At 34.3% G+C, this 22,537-nt stretch overlaps 1 protein-coding gene and 1 long non-coding RNA gene across 5 annotated transcripts in view; one reads left to right on the top strand and one right to left on the bottom strand.

The window, feature by feature from the left end:
* LOC127561812 (maestro heat-like repeat-containing protein family member 1) overlaps positions 1-20,767 on the top strand; it is a 72,655-nt gene extending 51,888 nt beyond the window's left edge. The window contains exons 17-22 of one of the 3 annotated variants that reach the window (XM_051997081.1): positions 5,789-5,968; positions 8,979-9,128; positions 11,328-11,459; positions 18,588-18,657; positions 19,633-19,696; positions 20,669-20,767. In XM_051997081.1, coding sequence (XP_051853041.1) covers positions 5,789-5,968; positions 8,979-9,128; positions 11,328-11,459; positions 18,588-18,657; positions 19,633-19,696; positions 20,669-20,675 — 603 coding nt within the window. In that variant the 3' untranslated portion in view covers positions 20,676-20,767. Of the gene's footprint in view, positions 1-5,788; positions 5,969-8,978; positions 9,129-11,327; positions 11,460-18,587; positions 18,910-19,632; positions 19,705-20,668 lie in introns of those variants that run through there. The other 2 variants (XM_051997082.1, XM_051997080.1) reach the window with 2 other exon arrangements.
* The window catches only part of LOC127561819 (uncharacterized), a 49,349-nt gene that overhangs the window by 22,797 nt on the left and 4,015 nt on the right, over positions 1-22,537 (bottom strand). The window contains exons 2-3 of one of the 2 annotated variants that reach the window (XR_007953541.1): positions 20,663-21,439; positions 19,707-19,804 (exon numbers count right to left, since the gene is read on the bottom strand). The exons of the other annotated variant lie outside the window; for it this stretch is intronic. This is a non-coding gene — a long non-coding RNA (uncharacterized LOC127561819). Of the gene's footprint in view, positions 1-19,706; positions 19,805-20,662; positions 21,440-22,537 lie in introns of those variants that run through there. 2 annotated transcript variants of the gene reach the window in all.

The following is a 22,537-nucleotide window of genomic DNA, read 5'->3' as shown; positions in this document are numbered from 1 at the left end:
AGAATGGAGGGGGATGAATATAGTGGGTATCTTACTGCCTTCAGAATTGGCTTTAAGTGAAAAATCTTAAGACATATTCAATCTATGGTGAAACTTCTCCCATCTCATTGAAAAGTGAGAAGGGAAAAGTGGAAAGGGAAGGAATAAGCTAAGTGGAAGGGAATACGGGAACTGGGAGGGAAAGGGGTAAGATAGGGGGAGGAACTCTAAGGCGGGGAGGGACACTAAAAAGGGAGGGCTGTGAGAAGCAAGGGTGCTCACAAGCTTAATACTTGGAAGGGGGGAAAGGGGAAAGAAGGGAGGAAAGCATAAACCGGGGTTAACAAGATGGCAAGTAATACAGAATTGGTCATTCTAACCATAAATGTGAACGGGGTAAACTCCCCCATAAAGAGGAAGCGGTTAGCAGAATGGATTAAAAGCCAGAATCCTACAATATGTTGTTTACAGGAAACACACCTGAAGCGGGGAGATACATGCAGGTTAAAGGTAAAAGGTTGGAGCAAAATCTACTATGCTTCAGGTGAAGTCAAAAAAGCAGGGGTAGCCATCCTGATCTCAGATCAAGCTAAAGCAAAAATTGACCTAATTAAAAGAGATAAGGAAGGACACTATATCTTGCTAAAGGGTAGCATGGATAATGAAGCACTATCTATATTAAACATATATGCACCAAGTGGGGTAGCATCTAAATTCTTAAAAGAGAAACTAAGAGAGCTGCAAGAAGAAATAGACAGTAAAACTATAATAGTGGGAGATCTTAACCTTGCACTCTCAGAATTAGATAAATCAAACCAGAAAATAAATAAGAAAGAAGTTAAAGAGGTAAACAGAATACTAGAAAAGCTAGATATGATAGATCTCTGGAGAAAATGTAATGGAGACAGAAAGGAATACACTTTCTTTTCAGCAGTTCATGGAACCTATACAAAAATTGACCATATATTAGGACATAAAAACCTCAAACTCAAATGTAGTAAGGCAGAAATAGTAAATGCATCCTTTTCAGACCACGATGCAATGAAAATTACATTCAACAAAAAAGCAGGGGGAAGTAGACCAAAAAATAATTGGAAACTAAATAATCTCATACTAAAGAATGATTGGGTAAAACAGCAAATCATAGACATAATTAATAACTTCACCCAAGAAAACGATAATAATGAGACATCATACCAAAATGTATGGGATGCAGCCAAAGCGGTAATAAGGGGAAATTTCATATCTCTAGAGGCCTATTTGTATAAAATAGAGAAAGAGAAGGTCAATGAATTGGGTTTGCAATTAAAAATGCTAGAAAAGGAACAAATTAAAAACCCCCAGTCAAACACTAAACTTGAAATTCTAAAAGTAAAAGGTGAGATCAATAAAATTGAAAGTAAAAAAACTATTGAATTGATTAATAAAACTAAGAGTTGGTTCTATGAAAAAACCAACAAAATAGACAAACCCTTAGTAAATCTGATTAAAAAAAGGAAAGAGGAAAATCAAATTGTTAGTCTTAAAAATGAAAAGGGAGAACTCACCACTAACGAAGAGGAAATTAGAGCAATAATTAGGAGTTACTTTGCCCAACTTTATGCCAATAAATTCGACAACTTAAATGAAATAGAAAAATACCTCCAAAAATACAGCTTGCCCAAACTAACAGAGGAAGAAGTAAATATCCTAAACAGTCCCATCTCAGAAAAAGAAATAGAACAAACTATCAATCAACTCCCTAAGAAAAAATCCCCAGGACCAGATGGATTTACATGTGAATTCTACCAAACATTTAAAGAACAATTAACTCCAATGTTATATAAACTATTTGAAAAAATAGGGATTGAAGGAGTCCTACCAAACTCCTTTTATGACACAGATATGGTACTGATACCTAAACCAGGTAGGCTGAAAACAGAGAAAGAAAATTATAGACCAATCTCCCTAATGAATATTGATGCTAAAATCTTAAATAAAATATTAGCAAAAAGATTACAGAAAATTGTCACCAGGATAATACACTATGACCAAGTAGGATTTATACCAGGAATGCAGGGCTGGTTCAATATTAGGAAAACTATTAGCATAATTGACTATATCAATAACCAAACAAACAAAAACCACATGATCATCTCAATAGATGCAGAAAAAGCATTTGATAAAATCCAACATCCATTCCTAATAAAAACACTTGAGAGCATAGGAATAAATGGACTTTTCCTTAAAATAGTCAGGAGCATATATTTAAAACCATCAGTAAGCATCATATGCAATGGGGAAAAACTGGAACCTTTCCCAGTAAGATCTGGAGTGAAGCAAGGTTGCCCACTATCACCATTATTATTTAATATCGTATTAGAAACACTAGCCTCGGCAATAAGAGTCGAGAAAGATATAAAAGGAATTAGAGTAGGCAATGAGGAAACCAAACTATCACTCTTTGCAGATGATATGATGGTATACCTAGAGAACCCCAGAGATTCTACCAAAAAGCTATTGGAAATAATTCATAATTTTAGCAAAGTAGCTGGCTACAAAATAAATCCCCATAAATCCTCAGCATTTTTATACATCACCAACAAAACCCAACAGCAAGAGATACAAAGAGAAATTCCATTCAGAATAACTTGATACCATAAAATATTTGGGAATCTATCTACCAAAGGAAAGTCAGGAATTATATGAGCAAAATTATAAAAAAGTCTCCACACAAATAAAGTCAGACTTAAATAATTGGAAAAATATTAAGTGCTCTTGGATTGGCCGAGCGAACATAATAAAGATGACAATACTCCCTAAACTAATCTATTTATTTAGTGCTATACCAATCAGACTTCCAAGAAAATATTTTATTGATCTAGAAAAAATAACAACAAAATTCATATGGAACAATAAAAAGTCGAGAATCTCAAGGGAACTAATGAAAAAAAAATCAAATGAAGGTGGCCTAGCTGTACCTGATCTAAAATTATATTATAAAGCAGCAGTCACCAAAACCATTTGGTATTGGCTAAGAAATAGATTAGTGGATCAGTGGAAAAGGCTAGGCTCACAAGACAGAATAGTCAATTATAGCAATCTAGTGTTTGACAAACCCAAAGCCCCTAACTTCTGGGAAAAGAATTCAATATTTGATAAAAACTGCTGGGATAATTGGAAATTAGTATGGCAGAAATTAGGCATGGACCCACACTTAACACCATATACCAAGATAAGATCAAAATGGGTCTATGACCTAGGCATAAAGAACGAGACTATAAATAAATTAGAGGAACATAGAATAGTTTATCTCTCAGACTTGTGGAGGAGAAAGAAATTTGTGACCAAAGATGAACTAGAGACCATTACTGATCACAGAATAGAAAATTTCGATTACATCAAATTAAAAAGCCTTTGTACAAATAAAACTAATGCAAACAAGATTAGAAGGGAAGCAACAAACTGGGAAAACATTTTCACAGTTAAAGGTTCTGATAAAGGCCTCATTTCCAAAATATATAGAGAACTGACTCAAATTTATAAGAAATCAAGCCATTCTCCAATTGATAAATGGTCAAAGGATATGAACAGACAATTTTCAGAGGATGAGATTGAAACTATTACCACTCATATGAAAGAGTGTTCCAAATCATTATTGATCAGAGAAATGCAAATTAAGACAACTCTGAGATACCACTACACACCTGTCAGATTGGCTAAGATGACAGGAAAAAATAATGATGAATGTTGGAGGGGATGCGGGAAAACTGGGACACTAATGCATTGTTGGTGGAGTTGTGAACGAATCCAACCATTCTGGAGAGCAATCTGGAATTATGCCCAAAAAATTATCAAAATGTGCATATCCTTTGATCCAGCAGTGTTTCTATTGGGCTTATATCCCAAAGAAATACTAAAGAAGGGAAAGGGACCTGTATGTGCCAAAATGTTTGTAGCAGCCCTGTTTGTAGTGGCTAGAAACTGGAAAATGAATGGATGCCCATCAATTGGAGAATGGCTGGGTAAATTGTGGTATATGAATGTTATGGAATATTATTGTTCTGTAAGAAATGACCAGCAGGATGAATACAGAGAGGCTTGGAGAGACCTTCATGAACTGATGCTAAGTGAAATGAGCAGAACCAGGAGATCATTATACACTTCGACAACGATATTGTATGAGGACATATTTTGATGGAAGTGGATTTCTTTGACAAAGAGACCTGAGTTTCAATTGATAAATGACGGACAAAAGCAGCTACACCCAAAGAAAGAACACTGGGAAACGAATGTGAACTATCTGCATTTTTGTTTTTCTTCCCGGATTATTTATACCTTCTGAATCCAATTCTCCCTACGCAACAAGAGAACTGTTCGGTTCTGCAAACATATATTGTATCTAGGATATACTGCAACATATCCAACATATAAAGGACTGCTTGCCATCTAGGGGAGGGGGTGGAGGGAGGGAGGGGAAAAAAAATCGGAACAGAAATGAGTGTCAATATAATGTAATTATTAAATAAAAAAACTTAAAAAAAAAAAAAGAAGCATTAAAAAAATCAAAAAAAAAAAAAAAAAAAAGAATTTGTCAGATACCATGCAAAAGATTGAGAGTAGGTATGCAAATAGTTGAAGTTTTTTGTCACTATTGTACCTTGCCTCCGTGTGAATGTGAATGTCTGTACTGAGAAAGACATCCTTATTCTTCATCAGCTTAAAAGGACTGTTTCTCTCTTTTATTTTCATCTAAATACTCTATATTTCTGCATTCAGGTGGAGAAATCTGTTGTAAAGTCTACATTATATACACCATCCAGATAGGTTTTATTCCTTGGGTATTATTCCTAATTTTTTTTAAAGCAATTGAGGTTAAGTGACATGCCCAGGGTTACACAACTAATAAGTGTTAACTATTTCAGGTCACATTTGAACTTCGGTCCTCTCTTCACTTCAGTGCTGGTGCTCTATTCACTGTGTCATCTAGCTTCCCTGAGAAATAATACTAATAAGTAGTATTCTTATAGTTCTTTATGTCTGCAAAGATATTTACATATGTCATCTCATTTTATCCTCACAACAACCTGATGAAGTAGATGCTTTTATTGCCACTATTTTACAGATGATGAAACAGAATCAAATAGGTGCTAAATGATTTGTTCAGAGTCATAGAGCTCAAAAATACTTCAGGCAGGATTTAAACTCAAGACTTCCTGATGATTACAAACCTATCACTCTCTTCTATTTGCCACCTGGTTGCCTAGGAATATTATTCTGGCTCATATCCTCAATATATTCCTCAGATAAGTGAAATTTAAAGGTAGAGGTCGCTATAATAAAATTAGCAATGGAATGAGTTAACTTTCAAAGAAATGAGCTCTTCATCACTACAAGCATTCAAGCAGAACTTGGATGACTATTATAGCAGAGAAATTGTATAATTTAATCATTAAGAATATACTGAGTATTCACTATATTCTAGGCTCTATGATGACTGAACATAGAAATATAAAAATGAAATAGTTGCTGTCCTCAGAATTTACATTCTTAAATGAAGGATCTCAGTGCTGGATGAAAGATTGTACAAGATGCTTCTAAGCTTAAGATTTCCTTTTTGGCAAAAAACAAAACAAAACAAAAGAAAAAACCCTTAACTAATTAGTAGAATATTATCTTCATTGTCTTATATTTCTGGCACTAAGATATGGGAAAAAAATCTCTATCCCACTATTAGGATTTTAGTTATAGACACTAAAATTTCAAAGGAGAGATTATAGAAAATCCTGTGTCATTTCTAATGAATTTGAATTCCCTTCTTTTTTTATAGACACCGAAACGTAAGAAGATAATTTTTAAGGTACTAACAGAAGCTCTGTGTCAGGCCTGTGACCCAAAAGTTATTGAAGAAACCCTGATTGTACTTGGAAAATTTATCCCCTTCCTGAAGACTTTGAAAGGGCATACTGTTCTACGGTTAGTTCTCCAGATCAGAGCATTATTGAGAGATGTAAGTAAAGAACTAACTGTCGTCTACAAAGAAAACTACATAGTTTTTATACCGGGTGAATTGCAGTTGAATGATTTTAAGGTTTTATCACCAAAAAAGGCAAAAACTATTAATTCCTGAAGTAGTTTACTTTAGCTGCCTGACCCTAACGTTACCTACTTTCATTACACTAAAAATCTATCAGAATTACCTTGAATAAAAATATTTGTGATTAACTATAATATTATAAGTGGTTAGGCACAGTGTTCAGTGCCTACAATCCCTATGGCAGGAGGGTTGAAAAGGGAAGTTTGAATCTGAGAGATAGCTTGAATTCAAAAGTTCTGAGGTACAATTGCTATTGAGTTATTTCAGTCATATCCAAATTTTTGTGATTTCATTTGAGATTTTTCTTGACAAAGATATTGGAGTGGTTTGCCATTTCAGTAATCTTGATGAGGAAAACTTAGGAGTAAATATCAATTCGGTTTTCATTGTTTCTTTCTCCCTCAGAAGCGCATACAGGCTTGTTCAGTCAATTGTAGTTTGTGTTCATTATTCACCAGAAAAATTTAATACTTTGATACTAAAATAAAAAATCACATGGGATCCTTATTGTAAATGAATTTATAATTTATATTTGTAATTTAATTTATAATCTAGTTGCAGCCATGTACATGTACTCAACATTTACAAAACAAGTAGAAAATACTGAATAATGAATAAAGTGATCAAAAGAAAAAAAAATGGTTCTTACTAAATACTCCATGAGAAAAGGGAGTTAATTGGGGAAATTACCTATAGAGAAATTTTGAGTCAGGTTTTGATTAAATTCAGTCATATGTTTTTTAATTGACAGAATTATAGGCTCACATATATATTTATATATATAAAAGAAGATGTCCAGCCCCTTTATCTTACAGAGAAGAAAACTGAGGCTTAAATAGGTTAAGTGACTTGTATGAGCTTAAATAATGAGTGTGAGAAGTAGGAATTGAACCATCTTCTCTAATGCCAGAGCCAAGAATTTGTAGCCACTCTACCATACTACTTCCTTTAAGGGAAAGAAAAATAGAGAAGGGCAAAAATCATGTATATGAAGGACAATAATAGTGAGCAGTTTTGCTTGGAGCATATAATCCATGTTGGAGAATAATAAGGAATAGAATATGTGATATCAAAAGTCTTTGCAGCAATCTTGACTTAGGGAAAGGGAAGAGGTCTTAGGAAGAAATGTCAGATAGGCAACATTCAAATAAACATTAGCTATTTTCTCCTAAACCTCTAAGTGGTTTGCCCATGTAGACGTGAGTATGATAAAACTTGGACAAGAGAACACACATGAGACAATCACCAGGAAACAACACAAAAGGATAAAAAAAGAAAAGGCTCTCCTGGAAAATCCTGGGTCATCATAATTGGGCTAGTTCATTGCTTTAGGAATCCTTTCCTAGGCTGCTTCTTGCATCAACAATTGATGCACCATGAAGGATGAAAGGACAAATTTAGAAAGGTGAGTATTCCTCCCTGATACACTTTTCTTTGAGTATACCCAATTAATTACTACTCTTTTCCAGTCCTCAGATACTTGTCATCCCACATCTACTGCCAATAGGAATATATTTGCTCCCCCAAAAATATCTTTTGATTACTCTCTCTATTGACTGGTGATATAACTTACAGAGATTAGATAAATGGATAGATAGACAGAAAGATAAACAGACACAGTCAGAGAGACAGACAAAGATAGAAAGACAGGTAGAAAGATAGACAGAGATAGAAATAGATACACAAATAGAAAGACTGACAGAAAGATAGAGCTAGCTAGATAGATAAAAATTATTAAGTGCTTACTATGTGCTCTGTAGTACAGTGGATAGAGTGTGGGCCTTAAATCAGGAAAACTCATCATCTGAGTTCAAATTTCAGGAAAATTGACTCAGACATTTAATGAGTCATGTGATCCTAAGCAAGTCACTTGTTTCTCATCTGTAAAATGATCTAATGAAATGATAGACCACTCTAATATCTTTGTCAATAAAATATCAACCAGGGTCATGAAGTCACACATGACTGAAATGACTAAATAACATTTGTTCTGGATGGTACCTGCTCTCAAGGATCTTAATGAATAAAGCAGAACTGGAAATTTGGAATGGGGGCTGTGTGCCACAGACATGATGGCATGGCCTAATACAGGGGCAGTACTAAGCAGTACTGTAGAGGCCCGACACTCAGCAAGATAAGGCCTAATCTGACCTATAAAAACTCAGAAAGTTCCAAGGACAAAGCAAAATTTTCTCCTGAATAAACAGAAGTGATGGCCCAAGGAGAAAAGAGCTTCAGAAGAGCTATATGAGAAATTTTCCTGGGGAGCAGCAAATTAATTGGAGATCTTCAATATCAAGCAGAAGAATTTGGACTTGATATTTTAACTCAAAATTCTCTTACAGATTCTTAAAGAAAAAAAAAGTCTTATTATTTAATTTGAGATTTCATTGATATTCAAAATTCCCAATCAGGCAAATTCCCCTTTTAATGTAGAACACTACTTGCTCTTCAACTCACCTTGGAGAATTTTTTTATCCTGGGAGATCAAGGGCCAGAAACACATGGTGTTTCTGTTTCAATTGCTAGAAACGCATGGTGGTATTTTCTCCAACAATTATAGTCTCTTATCAATCAAGCCATGATTCCTCCCTCAAAAGAGCAATTAACTTTGGTCAATTTGATTCTATTCAATTTAACAAACATTTAGTAAGTACCCATCATATGCAGAGAACTGTGCTAGATATTGGAAATGCTGAACCAGATGTAATACTGGACCCCATTCTCAAGATTACAATTCAAGAGTGTAAATGTACTAAAAGTTTGCCCCCACATAGCAAGAAATTTTTTAAAATTTTCTCCACTGAAGGATACAACTATGCTAAGTCTCTTTATTGTATAGGGATCACACTTCCTGGTTATTATGTTAATGGAGACAGTTATCACTACTAATTATTATTTTCACCCCATCTTGTTCCTGCAGGAGATAACCACCATACGCCTGGCTGCTGTAACTCTTTATGGTCACCTGCTCTCTTTTGTCAATAAAAAACCTGTGTTTGTGGATCAAGTAGAGAAAAGTTTGGGTTCACTCCTAATCCTTCTTAACGACAACGACCCCCAAGTTGTCAAAGTAAGAAACACTCAGTCTTATTGGAAATGAGATAGCCAGGCTCAGTTATGCAGGATCAGGTTTCTTTTGATAGAGGACCATCACAACTTCTGCAGAAACCCTCCAAAGTCTCTATCAAATAAATCTAATCCAATGAGAACTTATTAAGGACCTACAATGTTTCAGGCTCTGTAAAACCTTGAAGATTCAAAAATGAAAATAAAACAGTCCTCAAACCCCAAGAACTTATATCCTAATGTTTAAAAATATACATAAACAAATATTTAAATACAAAATATATGAAAAATTACAAAAAAATGATGTCAAGAGGAAGAGATCTCCAACAACTTTGGAGAATTCTGAGAGGTCTTGAAGATAAATTGTATTTTGAAGGAAGAAAGGATTGTATAAAGTGGAAATAAGGAGAGATTACAAGTATAATATGAGAGTAAAATGAGAGTAAACATGAGGGAGCACCTGTGCAAAGTGTCAAAGCAGGAAATGGGATGACTATGTATAACCATTTGAGAGAGAGAGAGAGAGAGAGAGAGAGAGAGAGAGAGAGAAAGAGAGAGAGAGAGAGAGAAGAAAAAAGGTAGGTGGAAATCATACTTTAGAGGGTTCTAAATGTAACACAGAAGTTAAAGGGCTGTCTGAGTGGAGTCAGAAAGATTCCTCTTCCAGAATTAAAATCTGACCTCAGACACTTCCTACCTGTGTGACCCTGGACAAGTCATGTAACCCTCTGCCTCAATTTCCTCATCTATATAATGAGCTGGAGAAGGTAATGGCAAAATTTTTGCCAAATAAACCCCTAAAATGGGGTCTCAGAGAGTTGGACGTAATTATAAAATGACTGAACTGAAAAATGCTAGACTGAGAACTCTGTATTTAATCCTGAAGGCAACTGTGAACCATTAAAGATTTTTTTTTTGATCTAGGAATCAAAACCAGATCTCTCAACGTCAAGTCTTTTTCCTTTCAATCAATGAATAAGCATCACCAGCTATGTGCTAGGCACTTGGCATATAAAAGCAAGAACTTATGCCCTCAAAAAGCTTACATTTTGCTTGGGGGAAATTAAATCAACATATATAAGTACATATAAATATATATGAAATAATTCATAGGAAAGAGAGGGGAGGACATGTTAGTAAATCTGTAAGTTCCCACCTAAGAACCTAACTGTGAAAAGATCTAGAGATTCCAAGAAGTAGATACAAGAATGATATGTACTCCAGGCATAGGAAACACTGCAAGTAGAGAGGCCAGAAATGGAGGGAAAATTAGGGAAAAACAAAGAATCTAGTTGGCTAGAACATAGAATATGGAAAGAGGAATAATTCATAAAAGTAGAAAAATCTTCTGGAAATAAATAGTGAAGGGCTTTAAATGCTAACCAGAGGTACTTGTATTTTGCCCTTGGAATAGGAATTCCTTGGAACATTCAGAGCAAGGGAGTAATGTGGTCAGAGCTATATTTTTAGAATATTCCTTTATGTACAATAACAACAGTATTGTACCATGAATAACTGTGAATGATTTAACTACTTTCAGCTATGATCCAATACAATTGGATTCAATGATCCAAGACAATCCCAAAAGATTCATGATGAAACATGTTATCTACCTCCAAAGAAAGATCTGATGGTGTCTAAATACAAACCAAATTCTTTTTCTTCCTTCCTTCCTTCCTTCCTATCCTTTTTTTTCTTTCCTTCTAGTTTTCTTTCACAAAACAAATAATATGGAAATGTTTTATATGATTTCACTTGTATAACCTATATCAGATTGCATTCCATCTGAGGGATGGAGGAGGAGAGAGAGAGATGGATTAATTTGGAATTTAAAACTTTAAAAAATATTAAGAAATAATTTTTATTTATTTTGGGAGAAAATAATTTTTAAAAACCAAGAATATCCTTTTTGTAATTGGGAGAAAATAATGTTAAAAAAAAAAAACAAGAATATCTCTTTTGTAACAGTATGGAGAATGGCTAGTATGAATTGCATCAATATGTAAGCTCCTTAAGAGCAGAAGTTATTTGGGGGAGAGTATTCCTTTGTATCCCCAGAGTTTAGTACTATGCCTGGCACATAGTAAGGGTTTAGTAAATGCTTGCTGATTGACTGGATGGCTATTATAATAGTTGTCATACTGCACATCATATAGGAGCTAAGTTGTTGAATTCTCTAATACAGTAATTCCACTTCTTTCAGAGTTCCAGAATTGTGCTTAGGGATTGCTCTTCATTCCTCCGGTCAGAGCCACTTAGGGCACTCCTAGAGAATCTTCAACCTGAAGAAGAAATCAACTTCCCTCAATTTTATGGTAAAGTCTACAGTCTCCTGGTGAGTAAGCATGCTTAACTCTCTATAGAACTGTTGATATTTGGGGGAGAAAGGAGAAGAGAAGAGACATGTGAAATGGCAGAATTAACCCTATTTTATTCACCAATAATTTTGTCATAGAAATTATGAAACTCTACTAAATGAGAATGAGTAACCCATTCAGAAAACCATTTGATCATTATCTACTGCTATTCATCTTTTAAGTAATTATCCTATTTGAAAGCAAAAGAAATCAAATCATAACTATAACCATCAAAAAATTTATTATTCTAATGTTTAATTACTCTGTCAGAACATATTGGGTTTTTTTGTGGGGGTAAGAGAACAAAGATAGATAAAATATGGTTCCTCTTCTCAAAAGTTTACATTGTCTGGGATATAGTAAGTAATTGATTAATGTTTGTTGACTAATTGGTTGATGTTTTGTGGTTCAATGATATCTGACTTGTGACCCCCTTTGAGGATTTTTTGACAAAGATACTGAAATGGTTGACCATTTCCTTCTTTGGCTCATTTTATAAATGAGAAACTGAGGCAAATAGATTTGAGAGGTCCAGGGTCACCCAGATAATAGTACCTGAGGCCAGATTAGAACTCAGGAAACAGAATCTTTCTGACTCCAGGTTGGGTGCTCTAGTGGATAGAGCACTGTTACACCTAGATGCTCATTGATTAATTCTAGATAAATAAGACTATTGCATATGAAAAGAAACTCAATATAAGGAAGAGTGCCCAATAATTAAAATTGTACAGAAATGGAAAATGTTACCTCATAAAATGGTATTTCATCAGTAGAGGTGTTCAAACAATAGCTACATAAATACCTTTACAGGATGTTGTAATGGTCCTCGAATTATAATCTAGACCCCTATGGGTCCCTTAGACTGTTTCAAAGAGGTCAAAAGTATTGTTATAATTATGCTAAGTCATTACTTTTCTCTTAAAGGCCTCCTTTTTCTAACCATGTATACCAGAACAATATATTACAACAGATTAAATGCCAAAACAGATATGAGAATCAATTATTTTCTATTAAGCTAAACATTAAAATTTGAAAAAATATGACACTCATTATTTTTAAATAATCTTTTATTTTTTCCATTTATATGTAAAAACAATGTTAACACTTTTTTTTTTATTTTGAGTGCCAAATTTTCTCCCTCTCATCTCTTTTTTGTTTTTGAAAAACATTTATTTCTTATTCAAAAGATTATTTGTATTGCATGTAATTATTACTACTTTAGGTAAAATTATGTATATTTTAAAATTTATCACCTTCAATTTCTAATATGGTAAATACCAGTAAATTGAACTCACATAAGCAAAAGCTGTTTAATCCTCAAAAAATTTAAAGAATAAAGGAGTCCTGGATCAAAAGTCAGAACCCTACAATACGTTGTTTACAGGAAACACATTTAAAACAGGGAGATACATACAGAGTAAAGGTAAAAGGCTGGAGCAGAATCTATTATGCTTCAGATGAAGTCAAAAAAGCAGGGATAGCCATCCTTATCTCAGATCAAGCAAAAGCAAAAATTGATCTAATTAAAAGAGATAAGGAAGGAAATTATATCTTGCTAAAGGGTACTATAGACAATGAAGCAATATCAGTATTAAACATATATGCACCAAGTGGTATAGCATCTAACTTCCTAAAGGAGAAATTGAGAGTTGTGAGAAGAAATAGACAGCAAAACTATAATAGTGGGAGATCTCAATCTTGCACTCTCAGATCTAGATAAATCAAATCACAAAACAAATAAGAAAGAAATTAACGAGATAAATAGAATATTAGAAAAATTAGGTATGATAGATCTCTGGAGAAAACTGAATGGTGACAGAAAAGAGTATACTTGCTTCTTAGCAATTCATGGAACCTACACAAAAACTGACCATATATTAGGACATAAAGACCTCAAAATTAAATGCAGGAAGGCAGAAATAGTAAATGCTTTCTTTTCAGATCACAATGCAATAAAAACTACATTCAACAGAAAGTTAGGTGTAAATAGACCAAAAAGTAATTGGAAACTAAATAATCTCATCTTAAAGAATGATTGGGTGAAACAGCAAATTATAGACACAATTAATAATTTCACTCAAAATAATGACAATGGTGAGACATCATACCAAAATTTATGGGATGCAGCCAAAGTGGTAATAAGGGGAAGTTTTATATCCTTAGAGGCTTACTTGAATAAAATAGAGAAAGAGAAGATCAATGAATTGGGCCTGCAACTTAAAAAGTTAGAAAAAGACCAAATTAAAAACCCCCAATCAATTACTAAATTTGAAACTCTAAAATTAAAAGGAGAAATTAATAATATAGAAAGTAAAAAAAAACTATTGAACTAATAAATAAAACTAAGAGTTGGTTTTATGAAAAAACTAATAAAATTGACAAACCTTTGGTAAATCTGATTAGAAAAAGGAGAAGGGAAATCAAATTAGTAGTCTTAAAAATGAAAAGGGAGAACTTTCCACCAATGAAGAGGAAATTAAAGAAATAATAAGGGGTTACTTTGCCCAACTTTATGCCAATAAATTTGATAACCTGAGTGAAATGGATGACTACCTGCAAAAATATAGGCTTCCCAAATTATCAGAGGAGGAAGTAAATTGCTTAAATAGTCCCATTTCAGAAAAAGAAATAGAACAAGCTATTAATCAACTCCCTAAAAAAAATCCCCGGGACCAGGTGGATTTACATGTGAATTCTACCAAATATTCAAACAACAATTAGCCCCAATGCTATATAAACTATTTGAAAAAATAGGGAATGAAGGCATCCTATCAAATTCCTTTTATGACACAGACATGGTACCTAAATCAGGTAGGTTGAAAACAGAGAAAGAAAATTATAGACCAATGTCCCTAATGAATATTGATGCTAAAATCTTAAATAAGATACTAGCAAAAAGACTCCAGAAAATCATCCCCAGGATAATACACCACAGTCAAGTAGGATTTATAACAGGAATGCAGGGCTGGTTCAATATTAGGAAAACTATCAGTATAATTGGCCATATTAATAATCAAATTAACAAAATCAATATGATCATCTCAACAGATGCAGAAAAAGCATTTGATAAAATCCAACATCCATTCCTATTAAAAACTCTTGAGAGTATAGGAACAAATGGACTTTTCCTTAAAATAATCAGGAGCATCTATTTAAAACCAGCAGTAAGCATCATATGTAACAGGTATAAACTGCAACCATTCCCAATAAGATCAGGAGTGAAACAAGGTTGCCCATTATCACCGTTACTATTTAATATCATATTAGAAATGCTAGCTTTGGCAATAAGAGTTGAGAAAGAGATTAAAGGAATAAGAACAGGCAATGAGGAAACCAAATTATCACTCTTTGCTGATGATATGATGGTATACTTAAGAGAACCCCAGGGGCAGCTAGGTGGCGCAGTGGATAGAGCACCAGCCCTGAAGTCAGGAGGACCCGAGTTCAAATCTGGTCTCAGACACTGTCTAGCTGTGTGACCTTGGGCAAGTCACTTAACCCCAATTGCCTCAGCAAAAAAAAAAAAAAAAAAAAAGAGAACCCCAGAGTTCTACTAAAAAGTTATTAGAAACAATCCACACCTCTAGCAAAGTTGCAAGATACAAAATAAACCCACATAAGTCATCAGCATTCTTATACATCACTAACAAAACCCAATAGTTAGAGTTACAAAGAGAAATTCCATTTAAAGTAACTACTGATTGTATAAAATATTTAGGAATCTATCTGCCAAGGGAAAATCAGAAACTTTATGAGCAAAACTACAAAACACTTTCCACACAAATTAAGTCTGATCTAACCAACTGGAAAAATATTAAATGCTCTTGGTTTGGGCAAGCAAATATAATAAAAATGACCATACTACCTAAACTAATCTATTTATTTAGTGCTATACCAATCAGACTCCCAAAAAACTATTTTGATGACCTAGAAAAAATAACAACAAAGTTCATATGGAAAAACAAAAGGTCAAGAATTTCAAGGGAATTAATGAAAAAAAAATCAAATGAAGGTGGCCTAGCTGTACCAGATCTAAAATTATATCATAAAGCAGCAGTTACTAAAACCATCTGGTATTGGCTAAGAAATAGACTAGTTGATCAATGGAATAGGTTAGGTTCAAAGGATAAAACAGCTAATAACTTTAATAATCTAGTGTTTGACAAACCCAAAGACCCCAGTTTTTGGGATAAGAATGCAGTATTTGACAAAAATTGCTGAGAAAATTTGAAATTAGTATGGCAGAAACTAGGCATTGACCCACACTTAACACCATATACCAAAATAAGGTCAAAATGGGTTCATGACCTAGGCATAAAGAATGAGATTATAAATAAATTGGAAGAGCATAGGATAGTTTACCTCTCAAACCTGTGGAAGAGGGAGGAATTTATGACCAAAGAAGAACTAGAGATCACTATTGACCACAAAATAGAAAATTTTGATTATATCAAATTGAAAAGCTTTTGTACAAACAAAACTAATGCAGACAAGATTAGAAGGGAAACAATAAACTGGGAAAACATTTTTACAGTCAAAGGTTCTGATAAAGGCCTCATTTCCAAAATATATAGAGAACTGACTAATTTATAAGAAATCAAGCCATTCTCCAATTGATAAATGGTCCAAGGATATGAACAGACAATTCTCAGACGAAGAAATTAAAACTATTTATAGCCATATGAAAATATGCTCCAAATCATTATTAATCAGAGAAATGCAAATTAAGACAACTCTGAGATACCACTACACACCTGTCAGAGATTGGCTAGAATGACAGAGAAAGATAATGCAGAATGTTGGAGGGGATGTGGGAAAACAGGGACACTGATACATTGTTGGTGGAATTGTGAACAAATCCAGCCATTCTGGAGAGCAATCTGGAACTATGCTCAAAAAGTTATCAAACTGTGCATACCCTTTGATCCAGCAGTGTTTCTACTGGGCTTATACCCCAAAGAGATACTAAAGAAGGGAAAGGGACCTGTATGTGCCAAAATGTTTGTGGCAGCCCTGTTTGTAGTAGCTAGAAGTTGGAAAATGAATGGATGCCCATCAGTTGGAGAATGGTTGAGTAAATTATGGTATATGAACGTTATGGAATATTATTGTTCTGTAAGGAATGACCAGCAGGATGAATACAGAGAGGACTGGCGAGACTTACATGAATTGATGCTAAGTGAAATGAGCAGAACCAAAAGATCATTACATACCTCAACAATGATACTGTTTGAGGATGTATTCTGATGGAAGTGGATCTCTTCGATAAAGAGAGCTAATTCAGTTTCAATTGATCAAAGATGGACAGAAGCAGCTACACTCAAAGAAAGAACACTGGGAAATGAATATAAACTGCTTGCATTTCTAAGTTTTTCTTCTCGGGTTATTTATACCTTCTGGATCCAATTCTCCCTGTGCAATAAGAGAACTGTTCGGTTCGGCACACATATATTGTATCTAGGATATACTGTAACCTATTTAACATGTAAAGGACTGCTTGCCATCAGAGGGAGGGAGTAGAGAGAGGGAGGGGAAAAATCAGAACAGAAGTGAGTGCAAGGGATAATGCTGTAAAAAAATTACCCTGGCATGGGTTCTGTCAATAAAAAGTTTAAAAAAAAAAAAAAAGAATAAAGGAGTCCTGAGAACAAAAGGTTTGAGAACTGCTATTTAAGAATGAGTTCATATTTCAGATAGAATTTGGACACAATGGCTTCTACAATACCTCTCAATGGATAATCTCTGATTCTGTGAAATAAATTAGATAACTGCAGGGGTATCTTGGGGCCAATTCAAACCAGTTCACAAGAGCTAATTTTAAATTTTCAATATGAACATCTATTTACACCTCATAAATCAGCAAACTGTACAAATCAGAGCTTGATTTATTATTTTGTTGATTTTCTAGACTTAAAGTGATAGGGAAAATGTAATAAAAGTATGTCATGCTCAGAGTTTTTCCCATGGGAGAACCAACTGTCAAACTTTCTCCAGCAAATTACTGGACATTATTATTTATAAAAAGATAAAGTAATGATAGAAGGCCAGCTTCTGAGCTAAGAAGATCCAGGTTTAAAGATATTTCTTCCACATCTAGAGATTAGGAATGTGTGTTCCCCTGACCAAAAATCTGTGTAAATATTTTAGCCTTCCCTTTGTGCCAGACAAGAAGTCTGAATTACTATGATATAAAAGAATAAAATATATTGATATTATATAATATTATACATATATTTTATGCATTTCTGAATTTCTAAACTTTTTCTGTGTCATGGGTTAGTTATTCTGTATTGTCTGAAGTTTCCTCAAAACTTCTCCCCCCCAATTCCCTTTTAATTTCTTATGCCAACTATGAGATAATAAAACTCTGATAGGGAAAGTCTTAATGTGAAGAGATAACTGTAGTCATCTGTGTCGCCATAGGCACACAGTCATTCAGTGGATTTAGGTGACTCTCAGACCATAAGTTAAAAATGAATTGTTGATCTGTAACTGGTAGAGAGAGGTTTGTTACTGGGAGTTTGACAGATGAATAAAAAAGTTCAGATTCTGCTGTTCTTGCAAAAATAAGTATCATAACAATAATGATTAAATCTTATGTTGAGTGGTATATGCTTTAAAAAAAAGTGCTATAAAAGTTCAAGTGGAAATGAATTCATTAAGAACTGAAAAGCTTTATGGAGGATGGAGGATGTAAAGATATATAGCCTTTATATGGATGGAAGGATAAAGGAAAAGTATTCCTACCCCAGGGAACACAATGAAAAACACTTGCAAATAGGAATTAGCATATTAAAGATCCAGGCCAAATGATAAAGGAATATGTGTTGATATCAAATCATTGGGGATTTTTTTTTTTTTTGAAGAATGGGCTCATGAGGGTGGGATTCCATTGATTATTTCACCCCACCTAAAAGTAACCACTTTTATTAAGTAAAAAAATACTTCTTGCTTAAATCAGCCAATCAGAACTAACATGAATCAATCAAAAGTGTTATAGGCACTTCAGAAGGGGTCATTTCTTTTTGTCTGCTGCTCTAATAAAATAGTCAGTGACTGGTATTTCTAGGAGAAATGAATTTGGAATATTTCTGTGTGTTTTCTAGATGAATGAGTGCTCAGAAAATGAAGATGAAACACTGATGTCAAAAGCAGCATCAGCCGCTGAGATCCGCTGTGAGCAAAAGAAACTCTCTGAAAATAACCAAAAAGTAGGATTGGCTCTAGGAAATATTGTGAAGCAGACCAAGTGTGTTTTTGAGACCCTGAATCCTTCCCACAAATACAAAGTAGAATGAAAAAAAAAATCCATTAAGGGAGGAACATTAACATTTTGAAAATGGAATTTCTCAGAGGAAATAAAAATATATCTTTAAGAGCAAGTTTTTATCATTCAGTCAGTCACCGAGCATTTAGTAAGAATCTATTAAAAACTATGCTAGGCATAAGCAAAAATAAAATATCTTCTGCCTTTGAAGAATTTATTCTCTATTTGAGGGATACAACATGTTCATGCAAAAGTGTACATGAGAATTCAGATATTCCTGGTATTAAGACCAGCTCTCTATCTACTACTTCATGTTCCCTATCAAAACATACTTTTGTAAAAATTGTCACTAGAATAATCAGTAAGCTCTTGTATAGGAAAAAGCTACAACTTAACTGAGATTTAAAGGAAGTGAGGGATTCTGAGAGAGATAGATGAAAAAGAAGTGCCTTCTAGGTATGAGGAATAATAAATTGTCTGTGCAAAAGTTTGGAGATGGAATAGTATATGAATAGAGATGGGAAAATGTCACATATAAGAAAAAATCAAGGAAGACCATTTTAGCAGATCCTTAAGGTAAGTAGAATAATGTGTTGCTCTCACCAATATGAAAGTGAAAATTATATTTGGTTTTCTGAAAAACATAACATATAAGGTGATCTCCAAATCATTTTATGGGAACAAAAAGTCAAATATCCAAAAAGATTACTGCTCCCTTTCAGGCATATTCCCTAATCACTTGTCTAGTGATTTGGTCCTTGAGCACTAAATCTGATCTAATCCAAGCATGTATTAAGTACCTATGACATACAAGGCACTGTACTCAGTTCTGGAGTCAAAACAAAAAACAAAAATAATAACTCCACTTCTTGTGTGGTTCTTAGGCTTTATGGAGCAACAGAAAATGAAAATCAGCACAACTGGGAGCACTAAGGAGATCTTGCACCTGTAAGTTCTTGTATCCAGGAGGCTAAATTCCTGATGCTCAAGCACTTACAGAAAAACTTCATCAAATCCCACTTATCTGTAATTGATGCTATTTTGATCAAGATTGGGCTCAAGTTAAGTTTTGTACTCTCTTTGAATGAATGGATGAATGAATGAATGATTCACTAAGCAAATTGAGAGAATGTATAAGATTGGAGGGAGGGAGGGAGGAAGGGTAGAAGAAAGCTAGTGTAAAGAATTGAACAATTTCTGAAGGTCTGGTTGTAATATACAGCTTGTCTGCAGATTCCTTCACTTGCAAACATTTCACAAGCAGCTTCAGTAACTCAATGTAATCATGTGTTCAACAGACATTCACTGAATTCCTACTTTGGGCAAACTACAGAGATAGAATGTGAATAGGGCATATTTTCTGTTCTCAAGGAGCTTAGTTTAATGGTGATGAATAAGAGGAAGGAAAAACTTTTAATACAAGGGAAAATACAAGTGACACGGGAGAAAAATAATAAGAGGAGTGTGTTTAGTTGAAAAATTATTCGTTGACAAAGGGCATGAGTTCAAATCCACCTTCCTACTCCTTTTCTAACCTTGGGCACTCAGTTTCCTCAAAGTAGATAAGGCAATTGAACTAAACAATCAGACCTCTTATAACTCTAAATCTATTATCCAAACCAATCACTGTCCAGGCTTACTAAATCTTCTTGCTTTCTCCAAAACCAAAGTTATATTTGAATTTCCTTAATATACAATTCCTTGTATATTAATCTACCCAATCTGAGTATTACTGGTGGCCTAGGACCTGATCTTCACAGAACTAGGGCTTGTGGATGGTTGTAGAATCTTAGGCTTTTTATACTGGTGTAGAGAGGACTGACTATTTGAGGTGGGGATGGGGGAATTCCAAGGAAAAGGTAACTACTCTTATACATGTTAAAAATTTCATGCCAAATTTTTACTGTTTTACACTTCTAGGCTATAACCCAATCCTGGATACAAGAATCCTGTGATGAAGACAAACCCCTGACCACTTCATAACCAAGAAATTCCTATTGAGATCCAGAAGAAGTTTTTTCAGCCCCTTCAGAAGAAATAGAATGGCCTACGGGACCATTAGCAATTTATAGAGATTCTAGGAATTCATGATGACTGACACATTCTCCAAAAACAATGAAGAAAATTCGGGTTCAGGGCCAGAGTCAGATTAGGGGATTGCATAAATTCAGTTATCCAAGGGAAAATAATTATTTGTTATTTTGATGTTGCTTATATGAATTTAAATTATATCATTAAATATTAATAAATGATTACAATTCTTTTCAGATTTTTGTTTGAGCCAGCTGGCCATAGTGGGTGGAGTTTTTCCGCTCACAGATCTGATTCAAATCCTACCTTGATCCTTTCTACTTTTATTGCCCTGGCTAGTGTACTTATCTACCTGTGACGCTTACCTCCCTAAGTCTAATTAATAGTAAGCATTGATAGGGAGCAATCCCCAAACTAAAGAAATCATAGATCCTAACCTTGTGGTAGCTTTGGCTGCCACAGTATAGAGACTAATTGGTACAGTAAGTTCAGAAATCAGAGCTAGGAAGTAAGGCAGCTAAAAGGTAATGATGGGCAAGCAGGGATTTTATATCTTGTCTTTTTTGCTCCATGATGATACCACTCATTAGTTGTGTAATATTGAACCAGACTTTGAATGGGCAGCAGACATCATCCATGGATTGTATGGACAGCTGAACCCTAATTTTGGAAAAAGGAAATAAGGATTCTGTTACTATGAATGTCCCAATCTCATGTGACCTTGAGCTTACCTGTATTTTCAATATTGCAAATTAAGATAACTCTAAGGTACTACTACACATTTCTCAGATTGGCTAAGATGACAGGAAAAGATAATGACAAATATTGGAGGGGACGTGGGGAAACTGGGACACTGATGCACTGTTGGTGGAACTATGAATGGATCCAACCATTTTGGAGAGCAATATGGAACTATATTATTTGATCTAGCGGGGTGTCTATTGGGCCTGTATCCCAAGAAATCATAAAAAAAAGAGGAAAGGACCCATATGTGCAAAAATGTTTTTAGCAACCCTTTTTGTAGTGGCAAGGAATTGGAAACTGAGTGGATGCCCATCAGTTAGAGAATGGCTGAATAAGTTATGGTATATGAGTGTTATGGGATATTATTGTTCTGTAAGAAACAATCAGGAGAATGATTTTAGAGAGGTTTGGAGAGACCTACATGAACTGATGCTAAGTGAAATGAGTAGAACCAAGAGAACATTGTACACCACAACAGCAAGACTATATAACAATCAATTCTGATGGACGTGGCTCTTTTCAATCAGGAGATAATTCAGGCTAACTCCAATAAACTTGTGATAGAGAGGGCCATCTGCACCCAGAAAGAGGACTGTGGGAACTGAGTGTGGATCACAACATGGTATTTTTGCCTTTTTTGTCATTTGCTTGCATTTTCTCATTTTTTTCCCTTTTGATCTTATTTTTCTTGTGCAGCATGATAATTGTATAAATATGTATAGAAGAACTGCACATGTTTAATATATATTGGATTATTTGCTATCTAAGGGAGGGAACTGGGGGGAAGAAAGGAAAAAAATTTGGTTTTGCAAGAGTGAAGGTTGAAAACTATGCATATATTTTGAAAATAAAAAGCTTTAAAAAAATGCTGTTGTGCAATAAAAAATGTTGAGCAAGCAGATTTTTTAAAAAACAGAAAGACTTACATGAATTGATGCCAAATAAAGTGAGCAAAATTAAGAAAACACCATACTCAGTATCAGCAATATCTGTGATCAACTAAGAATGGTTTAG

This window comes from Antechinus flavipes, chromosome 4 (assembly GCF_016432865.1).
Source record: "Antechinus flavipes isolate AdamAnt ecotype Samford, QLD, Australia chromosome 4, AdamAnt_v2, whole genome shotgun sequence".
Taxonomy (NCBI): Eukaryota; Metazoa; Chordata; class Mammalia; order Dasyuromorphia; family Dasyuridae; genus Antechinus; species Antechinus flavipes.
The sequence above is the reverse complement of the archived record's forward strand: the minus strand, read 5'-3'. Positions and strand labels throughout refer to the sequence as shown.